Raw genomic sequence first — 12,900 nt, forward strand, 5'->3', positions numbered from 1 at the left:
CACGCACGCACGCACGACACACACACACACACACACACACACACACACACACACACACACACACACACACACACACACACACACACACCATGGACCTCAATTAGTTCATATGACATAACTAAACATCATGTATGTGCATGTATGTTGCGATGCACTATAATGCACTGTTAGTCTGTATACATTTTGATATGTTCCTAATTTTTACTGACCTTTTTAGCCACTTTGGCTTGTGGTCAGCTTATCCAGTTTGTTGTTGTCCGCATGTTTTGTCCAGTTCAATTGACAACAACGATAGCTAGTTTGTTTGCCAGCATGGTGATTAGTGAAATAACCGCGGTCATACTTACTGTTAGCAAACTGCGTCAAATGCGCCAGGGCTTATTTTCATTTAACTTGAGATTGCTCGTATTAAGATTGCTGTATGTACCAAACCTCTACACATTTGGCTAATCTATGAATGTACTAGCGTAGTAACTTAAGATATGGTGTGGGCACGTGTGCCTGTTGAGCACATATACATGTACAACAAAGTGCAGCCATAGAAAGCGGTTAACACCCTATATGCAAGGTATATAGAATCAAGAACATTTAAACCCTTTATTTAAAGTGGCTGCATATGATTCTCGCAGTAAAATGCGTAGATATACCTACTGTGAGCTCGTCTATGTTGTAGCCGAACGTTCGAAATTTCCAGCAACAGTTCTTTTCTATGATAAACTATTAGATGTTTGTTCAGTAAAAAATGGTAAAATTTGTTTAAGTCGTATGTTATCTACATTACTTATGCAATCAGCAAACAAATGTAGCGTATTCGTTCCAGGAACTATTTGCCAAAACGTTCTACAAGAAAGTTTTCAAAGCGCTCTACTTCGCAGCACATTTCTGGCTCAATGAGATCATTTCGTGATGTTATCATACTGCAAGTATGCTCACAGTAGGTGTATTAATGTTGTATTTTGTTGCGAGAATCAGCCGCTTTAACCATATAAGGGTTTATGTGCTCTTAGTCGATTGTATGGAAGTTGGAAAGTTATAATCCCGGCGTCCTTTGCCGTAATCATTTCTTCCAAAAATCAATGGAAATCTCCCTGCGAGTTCAGTGTTTTCTCACCTGGAACAAGAGACGGCCATTGCTCATGGCTCGAGTGTAGTTGGGCAGTGGTGCATTCTTGGTGCGCGCTGTCGTGTACAGTCAAACGTAGTCCCATTTGTGTGGTTCTGTTACCTAGGATCAAGTAGGACGCACGCCAGCTCTGGAAAACTAGCTTGGTGTAATTGTGTTACTTTATAACCAGTTTCCTCATAGCTCGCAACATGGTCTTTCGAAGGCAGATACCGCATTAAATTTATCATTGCGTACCTGTAGTCCCTGTATTCAGACCTATGCTGTGATGCAGCATAGCAATAACATACTTTATGAAATCGTTTACGTATGTGTCCGTGTATACAGTACTGATAGAAAAATGATGCCTAAGTAACACTAAAACTATCCTAGAACTCCTCAACATCTGTTTTACTGGCTCGCGAAGCTTTCAAATTTGTACTAGCTCTAGTCGTTTTCCGCTTGAGTACACGCACGCACACACACACGCATATATATAATGTATGTTTACACTGAAGTAGCATTACGCTGATTGTTATGTGATAAAATCACCGAAACTGTATGCTTTCAGTGATTTGGGAAGAAATGCCTATAATTTTCGAGCTAAATCAGTAAGCAGATGAAACGGTGGTATAGTGGCTCCAATACTGCAGGGCGAGCACGGGCGTAAATAATCGTTTACGGAGTTGTGATGTCTCTAGCAAGCGGCGTAGAATTCGTAATCAAATACATAGTAAACAACATGAGCTCACAAGCTCTGTCATTGACGCGCGTGTGTATAATAGTGTTACATATATTTATATGTTACTTTATTGCAGTTAATCTGTACTCGTGTAAGCGATACTATAGTGTTTAAGTTATATCTTATAGTGTGAACTTTATTTAACCGTAACGACCTATGTGTCGTCTGTATGCTGCGATCACGTGTGTATATACACGTGTGTGCATACATGCACACATACATAGTGCAAACATTTGTTCACGACGCTTACTCTATTGACAATCTTCGTAAATGCGATTTGTTAAAGTCAATTCACACCTGCAAACTGCTTTACTTGCATACATGCGTGTAATGCCCGGTCGGCCCCTTTTTTAAAATGATTTTAAACACATTATTTCAGTCATAAATTATACCGTAAATTGATCGCCTCACAAAATGTGTTATGGTTACTTTTCGGGTGTTTCATATACACTCTGCAAACAGATGTGCAGCTACTTTCATTGTAAAATCCATTCGGGAAGATGAAGGAGGTTTTGTGGAAAGTTGTCATTGAGTACTACGTTTAGATTTGAGTTTCGTCTGACTGCGAGCAGCCGAGCGGTCTGTAACTAGTAGGCATTTCACGTCACTGTCACGGATAGTAACACTTATCTTGTACAACTGCCTGTGCCGACGGTGAGTGGAGTTATTGTTGAGTTAGCCGGACACTCGACCCTTTGCCGAAGAAACGGCTCGTTTACACAAGAGATATCTTCTCGGAAAGATTGTTCGGTCAATGAATTTCATAAAACATATAAACGGATCCCGAAATAAGACCGAACGACATTGGACTGTGTGTAACGCGCTTGGTTTTCGAGTGCGCATGAAAATACGTCTGCCGGTTCGTCGTCATGTTTGTCGTCGGTCATGTTTGTCGTCGTCATGTTTGTCGTTTGTCGTCATGTTCGTCGTCGGTTTGCGCTGCTGAGTAATCGTGGAGCGATGGTTGCGGGGTCGACGGCTTTGCGCGCCATCTGTCCCCGCGACAGTGCGAACACCTCAACCCGCGTCCTCCATGTCTATAGCTTACGTAGAGTTACTCCTCTGTCATGATACACGCATATCGTGCTCGTCGTGCGCCTGCGAAGTGTGCGTAGCGTTCTTTTTTTTCGGGGAAGAATAGCAGAGCAACGAGAAGCTGTGATGAAGCCGCTGTGGTCGGAGCAGTAATCAGAGGTGACATACGCGGTGGATGCAGGGTTGGGGGGGGGGGTGCGTGGTTCGCTCTATTTGCTTAGGTTATCGCGCTGTTAGACATGGTAACGGAATGGCGCTCGGCAGCGATCATTTCTTTGTTGAGATGTGATTTGTTGAGCTAACTACTTACAAAATCGCGTAATGTATATGTAAATATAAACGGGGCTTTGTGTAGTGTCGATTACCAGCCATTCGGTTGTTATCGTGAGATGATTGTGTCTGTTCGTGTTTGATGCATGTTAAGTCAGTCATATTATTGCTGTGTAGCGATAGCTCTTATAGTAAACATATCCTCGGCCTATTCTCGGCTATACTGTCAATAGTCCATAATAGAAACCAAAATAGAATGATACAGATAAACCATCTCTGTAAGCATCCGTTTTTATGTTAGTACTATTTATAATGATATCGATTGGTCTGTTTGCATAACAACCTAGTGATACTATTGTTGTTGCTTATAATAATAATAATTATTATATTTATAAAGTTTTAATCTCACATCTTTCTTTTACGTTTAAAAATAGGAAATCACGGTCATTTTAAAATGATTTTGCTTTCTTATTAATTAGCAAATATACTATAAAAAGTATTCGTTTTCTAGTTTCATTAGCATGAAAACTTGATTGAAGACCTACACATCGTAACAGATAATATCAGAAGTAGATAATACGTAGGTATCTACTTCTGATATCATAATATCAAGAGTAGATAATAGGAGATCTCCTATTATCTACTCTTGATAATATGCATCCCAGCGTAGTAGGTAGCCGTGTACAATCGCCTACTTCCTACTAGCTTCAGTTTTCAACGCTGTCATTTGACATGAAAGGGTTCGTCCGTTTCTCAAGATGTGCATTATAGATGCAGCTCCGCTCACTATATATGCTACAACTCGCAGGTTCGTGCGTTCGCCTAGCACTGTCCTTGGCTTTGAATAGTGAGCTTTTGTTTGCTGTTCAGACAAGGGGCAAAATCCTGTTTAAGCGTCTATGGGCCTGCTAAGGGTGGTTGGTTAGCCCCAGTCACACCAGAGCTACGCTCATCACGATCGCCCCGTCCTAAAAAAATTTGCCCGAGCGTGGTGAGCGTGGTTGAGAGCGTGGCCAATTCGAGTTCGAGTTCTTCTACGAGAAACATGGCATGGAGTAGTGTTGCCTTATCCATAGTGGACACTGAACTGGTGGGCTGGCCAGGGTAGCACCCCAAATTAAAACGTATGAAAACGTATTGACATCGTGCTGAGAACAGGGCGACAATTTTCACGCACCCGACACGCTTGCGATACGACCATTAAGTTCGTACTATGCTCGAGTTACGTGGGTACTACGCCTTCCACGTCTCTAATACGCCCGCACTGCGCTGTATTTCCGCCACGCGCGCACCACGATTATTTTGAACATGTTCAAAGTTTGGCCACGCTCCCCACGCTCATGCTGACTGCACCGCGCACGATCACGATCGCAGTACGTCCATATACGTCCACACTGCGTTCTACACGTTTTCACCACGCTCTTAGAGCGTAGTACGCGCGTAGTGAGATCGGGGCCCTGGTGTGACTGGGGTATTAGCGGAACATCGCCGGTAAATCTCACAGATTTTTTCGTACAGTTGACACTGTTCTCGGTATATCTCGATGGGGCAGCATGCCATATGACTATCTCTAGTAAGTGGATAGTCGATAGTGTTTTAGCGTAGATGTCAAGGTGTAGCCGATTTTTTATTTATTATGTAGAAATTCGCGTAGGAAGTTTGAGCTGGACGTAGTGAATGTGCTATGGTGGATGTGTAGTGTGTGCGTGTGTGCGTGCGTGCGTTCGTTCGTGCGTGCGTGCGTGCGTGCGTGTTTAATACGGAAACCTGTTTCTTCGGCCCCCTAATTTTGGCCAATAACGAGCTATCGTAATTTTTCCAGAGGGAAATTTTCGGTTGCTGCAAGTGAACTGGTATGTGGAGAGAGCGCGTGCGGATATTAATCGCACTATAAAATGCCCCCTTGCGATAACCTATGGCCAATACTGCTACGACGTACGTGCGCAGTTCAGTTGTGCGCATGCTCTACACTGCCGTCGATATAGCGCCTATATAACTGCGGCTGGGTTCGAGGGTATGGGCTCACCATCCCAAATGCTTTTGATTTACTGTCAGCGTAGCTGTGCCGGCGATGCTGCTGCAGCAGCAGCCGATGCGATGTTGTTGTGTGTTTTCACGGCGCGCCGCCGAGGCTCGGAGATTCCCGGCGTTTATTCGCTGGGACTGAGGTCATGAAACTAGAGTCAATATGCTCGCCGTTACAGGCTGCGGACGCCGCCCCGCTGCGAGCTGCCCTCATTGATTTTCACCCGCCTGCGTCGCCGACTATTAACCAACAACGCTGGCAGCAAATTTGAACTAGAAACGTACTCCCGTCGTGTCGCACGTGTGTCGTGCAGCGGTTCTCTATCTGCGGGCTTGCAGAGAAACATACGATGTGACGTGAAATCAGCAGGTCACGTCATCGCCAATCAATCGCTTCATCGTAGATTTCGTTGACTGACCCATCGCAACTCCCCCTTACCCGTCTTGGGGAGAAATGGACTCGTCCTTTATAACAGATATTTATAGTTATAAGGTATTTCGGCTGTTCTCGGCATCGTCCGCCTACCCCCTCGCCGCTGTCATAGCTGCTGGCTATGTGCCCGCTGTCACTGTACAGCCAGCAGCGATTGTTAGATGCTCTGGTGATCATTACCTGAATCTTACAGTTCATTGCCGTAGTAGTTATCACTGTAGTGATTAGGTATGTCGAGGGGTTCATTGCATGAGAAGAGGGGAATATTTCTGGAAACGAAGACAGAGTTTTAATACGTATAAACTGGAATAATCTTGAGATACGCGCGGTATTAATTCGTATTATCAGATCATTTAGAAATATTCATCACGTTGTAGTAAATGTCATGAACAAAGCAGGGAAGGAGGCGGGGATCATAGCGAGAGAGTGAGAGAGGGGGGAGAGCAAGAGAGAGAGAGAGAGAGAGAGAGAGAGAGAGAGAGAGAGAGAGAGAGAGAGAGAGAGAGAGAGAGAGAGAGAGAGAGAGAGAGAGAGAGAGAGAGAGAGAGAGAGAGAGAGAGAGAGAGAGAGAGAGAGAGAGAGAGAGAGATTACTAGTCCAGGCGCCTAGGCATTATACAATTATGAATTCAGCAAAGAGCTACGAACGTGCATCCCGTCATGTCACCGTGGTTTTAAGCTGATAATTGTCTAGCTTTTTGTGAAAAATGAATCGTATACTCGTTCTATTGAAAGTCGCGGTGTGCACATGTTGTTGGGGTTTCTTGGTGGACGTAATCACTCACTTGTTGTTTCATTTGTAAATCCTAATTCCGAGTTTCCAGGGTTGCAACTATTGCCCCATCGCTGATGGTCATCCCCGTCGAGACTCAAATGCCCGCCCTGGTTCTTTCCTGTAAGTATACTTGGTCACGTATCACTGAGGTGATGCACGCGGACTCCTCGCATATACAGGCTGGCCCCGCACTGTGCGTGCGATGGACCGTGCCGATGCATAGCCGGACAGCGAGAAAAACCACTCTGTCTTCCCATGCACACGCACAGCCGACAGCAACACATGCGACACCTCAAAACACTGTCACACGGAACCAAACAATCTCGCTTATTACTCATCAATCTCAATTGAGCGATTTCTGTTTCCGATTAGTTTACATTAACCGTATTCTCAAGCCCTAGACGTTTCTACGCAACATATAGACGGGCACAAAATGAATGTAAGGTTAACCATGTGAGTATGGGGGGGAGAATGCATAAATTGTTTGTGGCACGTTAGTTGCGCCATATAAGATAGTCGCCCGTGGTTGAAGTTGTGAGAACTCCAGTGTCTGTGAGCACCCCCTTTGCCTAGCTATTTCATTAAATGACCATTCAATCATCAGTTAACAGAAACGACATTAAACAATGTAACTCGTGTAAATTGCTTCATTGAACCTGCTTCAGACGAAACGCAAGACGCCCCTCTCCACCAGCGATGTCAAGCTTTAGATACACTCGGTGTTCCACTCCAACCGCTCACCCCCGTTCTCTCTATCTTCTAAACCAAACAAATACTACATGAACGCATATCCATCCTACACACGAACATATCGCCACTCGGAATGATCGTTGTTGAACCCTGACAATTCAGTATATTTCTATTCTCCATAACCATTTCATCTACCACCGACTCGCCGCGGGCACCACACACCACGCCACCACACAACGCACGCACACGGCACGGCGCACGCCACGCACAGCACTCAACATCACACACACACACACACCATCACAACACCACGCACAGCACATTAGCACGCACTTCACACATACACACGGGTGTGTTTTTGCTCCAATGCACGCGGTATATATGCATACATGTTTTAACTGTGATCAACTCTTTTCAAAATGTGTCAGTTTGGTGCCCGGGGCGTTTCTGACGGTTCTTCTATCAGCGGCCCCATTTTTCTTTGAGGTGCCGATATTTGTCACATGAATTTATTATTTGTTAACTCTACACCAGTTGTTTGCTTTGTGACGCCCCAAAAAATCTAGGTCAAGTGGTAGCTACGTACACTATTCAAAATCCTATATATATTATATATATACGTATAATATATCACGCGCGTGTATGTTTGTTGTGTGTGCGTTTCTGTCTGTCTGTCGTCCTGGTGTCTTTTGTTTGGTTTGTTGTTTTGTGTTGTGTGCGTGCTGCGTGTGTGTGTTGTGCTAATAAAATGAATTTCTTGTGGGACCTGCATTTCATTGATGGCCTATGAATTTGAAAGAAGTAAAAAAATAATAACAAACAAAAAATTGTAAAAAAGACGATGCCTGTTAAAAAGGTCACATATTATGTAAAGTAAAATTAAAAAACACATTTACTTATTTGAAAAAATCCTTCTTTAGTTGTTGCCAGTTTAGTGTTCAACTGTCAATTGGCGTTTCGTACTTGTAACAAATACTAAGATAAACTTCACATGCTCTTAGATTTTTCACCTAGTTTTGAAAAAATAAAAATAAAAATAAAAGAAACTAATAAATTTGCGTTATCACCATAAAATCGTAAACAACGTCAAGCGACGAAGAAAAGTTCTCAACCTCTATATCAAACCGAGCATTGGAAACATGTAGTAATATAACATAAACCGTAGATTAATGCATAATGCAACAGTGTTGAGATTCCGAGGCACTTTCTCTGCATTAGCTTGCCAGCAGTTAACATTAATGCTTCTTGTCCTGTTTCGGGCAGCGCTGCTCACATCACAGGCGCACTTGGAGCGGTGGTTCAATAAAAATCAGCTAAATAAATAGCGCATCTATTTACTATCCTAAATCTTAATGTTTCTCCCTATTCTCTTCGCCTATTAATTGCCGACAATTTCTGTAATGCTTTGGCAAACGTGCTCCTGCTGGCAACACACAATGTACACACCGGTCGCGCACAAACAGAGAGCTGACAACATGTAACGTGGTGGCGGCAAGCCGTGCGCGTGTGACATGTGGTTGCAGAGGAGCATTTGCTGGGCATTTACAGGAAATTGTCGGCAATAATAACGAAAGAAGATTACATTAAACCTTTGCACATAAATAGATTTCGATATTATTAGCATTATATTTTATTGAAACGCTCCAAGGCCTGTGTTCACATACCACTTAAGCGTCTGCTGCTGCAATTTTAGTCGAACCCTGTTCTCAGCCACCCCACTCTTGACTTGTTCGCTGCTCACTGCACGTACTAGGGATGAAGCATCGGCGATGCTTGAAAGAGGACGGTCGTCTAAGCGAATTGTCGTGTTTTGTAGCCAGTTCGCTAGAATTCAGAATGCACACATTGCCCCGTCTGCCGATGCCCGAATGTACACCGGGATCATTGCCAAGCCGTCCCCACGCCACCCACACCCAACAGCCCCACACTGTTGCATGCCCACCCGATCAGTGGACAAACATGCTAAGTTGTAACCAGTGTTTAATCCCCAGCTGTTGGGATTCAGAACGCGATTGAAGATGTTAATGGTGTGTAGTGAGTGTTGAGTGTATTTTGGGGGTGTGTGTGTGTTTGATCCGCGTGGTGCGTTGCCGTGTGCGTGTGCGTGTGCGTGGCGTGTGCGTGTGGCGTGTGCGATGAGCGTGTGCGTTGCGTCTGTGTGTTTATAACCCTAACCCTAACCCTAACTCTAACCCTAACCCTAATCCTAACCCTAACCCTAACCCTAATCCTAACCCTAACCCTAACCCTAATCCTAACACTATCCCAACACTAGTGCTGCCACATTGCGGTCACCTCCCTCCACGCCCGTGGGATAGCATTACCCGAGAGGGAGAGAGAGAGAGAGAGAGAGAGAGAGAGAGAGCGAAAGTGTGTGTCCGTGTGCAAGTCACAAGGAACGGTATAACCATGGCTGCGAACTTTGAACGTGCGCCGTATCCAGTTATGTCGTGACGCGTTACACTTACATGTGTTGACGTAGGTCGTAAATATGTATGCGCACGACCACGTAAGGAAAACTCAAGAAACTGTTACCGAACCACTAACATAATAATGCAGTTATTTATATTTTAGTTTTAAATGTATGACAAATCCACACATGTCTGCTATATTATAAATAGCAGGCAGGTTAAATGTCATTTTGTATCGTTGTACTGCTCGTATTCAATCAATAATATTAAATAGGTTCATTTTTCTTTTATTGGTGGTCAGAGTAACTTTGTGCATGTAAATAGAACCTGGTATGAATGGACCTTCTTTTTTTGGAGATTTAATAATTGTAAATTTGAGCACTAACTGAGTACCTGCTGGGGGGGGGGGTCACCGAAAATCAATGTCGTAAATATAGCAAAGTCAGCCAAAATTATAAAATGGCACAGCCACTTTCGCCAGAAATGAGAGTTGGTATGTATATACCAAAAGAATCAGTCGTTAATGATTACTTTTATTGTTTTAAGCATCCGTTATCAATGTGGTATTCCTCCCGTTCACTATACCATCACCCACAGCCATAGTTGGTGCAATGTCATTTCTGATGGAATCCCAAATGATATACATGTAAACTAAACGTGTATTTAGATGCGTAACTACGTACACTCGCTATTACTCAACCAGATAGATCAGTATTCGCTCTGCGAGATTTTGTCGTGCCTTTAACACTTCTTTGTGGAGTTTAATGTTTAAGTACATAATTCACTTGTGTAACTCTAATCACTAATCTGAGATCATCTGTGAATCAGTTCGGCGGATGGAGAGGTGGTAATTAAATTAAACTTTATTGGCTGCGCATTAGTTGGATGCTTAGCGGCAGGAACGGTTCCTTTCAGTTAAGAGCGGTCTGATGACAACTGACGGGAACAATGTGATGTCGCAGTACATGCATGTGGCTTGCACTGGGTAATTCTCAATTGCTATAAATAGTGTCCCTTATAATATGTAAACCATTATGCATCTAGGCATCTCTATATCGGCGATGTAAACCCCTACATGTATTGGCATGTTTAAATGTCATTACTGTACTTCAGCCCGGGCACTAATTAAGTGTCGAATAACGCTGAAGTCGTTAAATTTATAACATTTAATACCGCGTAGGCTTAAATACAGGCATTGGATATTATATGGTGGTTTAATTAATATTATAATATTGTGTTAACACATTGTCTCTTACAAACATTGGATCACTGTTTTGGCAGTGCTGATCAATATAAGATTTTGCTGTAGCTAGATCAAAAGTGGTTTCACTTTTTCTGCCGTAGTACATTGCTGGTGCAAGCTATTTAACATAATGCTGTTAAGTCTATAGCACGTATGAATAAAAAAAAAGTATACGTCAACCACTGTACATCAGTCATCTGTGTGTGCTCATGTAGTCACGAGAAACTGACTTGGCAGCAAATTTCCAATAAGATAAATTATCAGAATAAATACAATTAAACGGTAAATTAAATCGGTAAAAATGTGCAACCTTAGATTATCTATGAAGATCCCAGAGCACCTACAATGTACTCATAAAAAAATATATTTAATTTATTTGGTTTGCGCCTTTGCGGTAATTGTACTTTTATAGGACAGGAGTTGTCATTTTTTCATACGAAAATATGTTTTTAAATCTGCGGGCATATGGCAAATGTAGCTAGACCTGGGTGTAATTATTTGGCAATGATTGATACTATCGTAAATGCAAAAAATCGTTTCTGTGTCTTTACTCACAACTGTCTTTGAACAGTTGGCAATTGTTAGAAATAAACAATCTATTATTTACTCATGATACTATAGACTCATGACTCTTTATTTTGGTCGTAACAAATGTGACCAAATAATCGTTACCGCTGTGATTCATTTACATCGTGCGCGTATCAAGTACGCATCTGTATAAAATCTGATATCAGATGCGGTTCTTGTTATCGTGTGATAAACGAGGCTGTTATATGTTATGAGTTGCATTTCGGCGCTGCCTGCTAAAATGATATGCTTCTGTGCAATGCTAATACTGATGGCACTATTCGCCAGCACTTACACTGGTGATCAGTCATGCCTAGCTGCCAGCAAGGTGATGAAGCAGTTATTTTCATCGCATCTGTTGCGTAATAACTACCTGCAGACTGCCGACACCTTTATTAATCAACGCTGCGCAGCACAGTAGACTTTTATCGATTGAAAAGGTTACTAGTCCAAGGGCGCGAGGGCATTATTACAATTATGAATGTCCCAGCTACGAACGTGTCATCCCGTGCTATTGTCACCGTGGATTTTAGCTGATAATGTGTTCTACTTTTTGTGGAAAATGAATCGTATATCGTTCTATTGTAAAGTCCGTGTGCACATTTTGTTGGGTGTTTTTGGTGGATAATCACTCACTTGTTGTTTCATTGTAGAATCCTAATGTGCCGAGTCCAGGGTTGGCACCTATGGGCCCCAATGATGGCATGCCTGGAGGACCAATGCCCCCTGGTTTCTTTCCTGTAAGTATTACTTGCATGATCACTGGTGATCACGCGGACTCCTCGCATATACGGCTCCGCACGTGCTGCACTGCCGCAGTACCGACGCGGAGAACAACCCTTCTTCCCATGCACACGCACACACACACACACACTTGAAAACATGTCACACGTACCAAAATCCGCTATACTCATCAATCTCATTTGAGCGATTGTTCCGATTAGTTACATTAACGTATTCCTCAGCCCTGAGCGTTTCCTTACGAATATAGAGATGCGCACAACAATGATGTAGTTAACATGTGGAGGTGGGGGGGGGGAAGGCATAAATTTGTTGTGCAGCGTTAGTGCGCATGTGATAAGATATTGTCGCACGTTGTTGAGGTGTGTGAAGCTCCAGTGGTTGGTTGAGCACCCCCTTTGCTAGCTATTTCATTAAATGACGCATGTCATCATCAGTAACAGACGAGCAGTTAAACAAATGTAGGACCGTGTTAAAATTGCTTCATTGGACCTGCTTCACAACGCGAGACGCTCTCACGCAGCGATGTCAGCGTTATAGATGACACTCGGGTGTTCACCCAACGCTCACCCCGGTTCCTCTTCTATCTTCTAAACCAAACAAATACTACATGAACGCATATCCATCCACCACACATCTGCTGGCCACTGGATTGATTCTGTTGTGTGACCTTGACCATTCAGTATATTTCTATTCTCCATAACCAGTTCACCCACCGAACGCGCGCGCGGGCACGCACACACGCACGCACGCACACACGCACGCACGCACGCGCACGCACGCACGCACGCACGCACGCACGCACGCACGCACACACACACACACACACAGCCACGCACGCACGCACGCACGTTCACACATACACAC

The 12,900-nt window shown here is 43.5% G+C and overlaps 1 protein-coding gene across 8 annotated transcripts in view; it reads left to right on the plus strand.

The window, feature by feature from the left end:
- The window catches only part of LOC106804986 (single-stranded DNA-binding protein 3-like), a 92,880-nt gene that overhangs the window by 42,168 nt on the left and 37,812 nt on the right, over positions 1-12,900 (plus strand). For all 8 annotated transcript variants that reach the window (XM_014806418.1, XM_014806422.1, XM_014806419.1 and 5 more), the window contains one exon: positions 11,946-12,032. In XM_014806418.1, the coding sequence (XP_014661904.1) occupies positions 11,946-12,032 (87 nt within the window). The remainder of the gene's footprint in view (positions 1-11,945; positions 12,033-12,900) is intronic.

The sequence above is a fragment of the Priapulus caudatus genome, unplaced genomic scaffold, assembly GCF_000485595.1.
Source record: "Priapulus caudatus unplaced genomic scaffold, Priapulus_caudatus-5.0.1 Scaffold95, whole genome shotgun sequence".
NCBI lineage: Eukaryota > Metazoa > Priapulida > Priapulimorpha > Priapulimorphida > Priapulidae > Priapulus > Priapulus caudatus.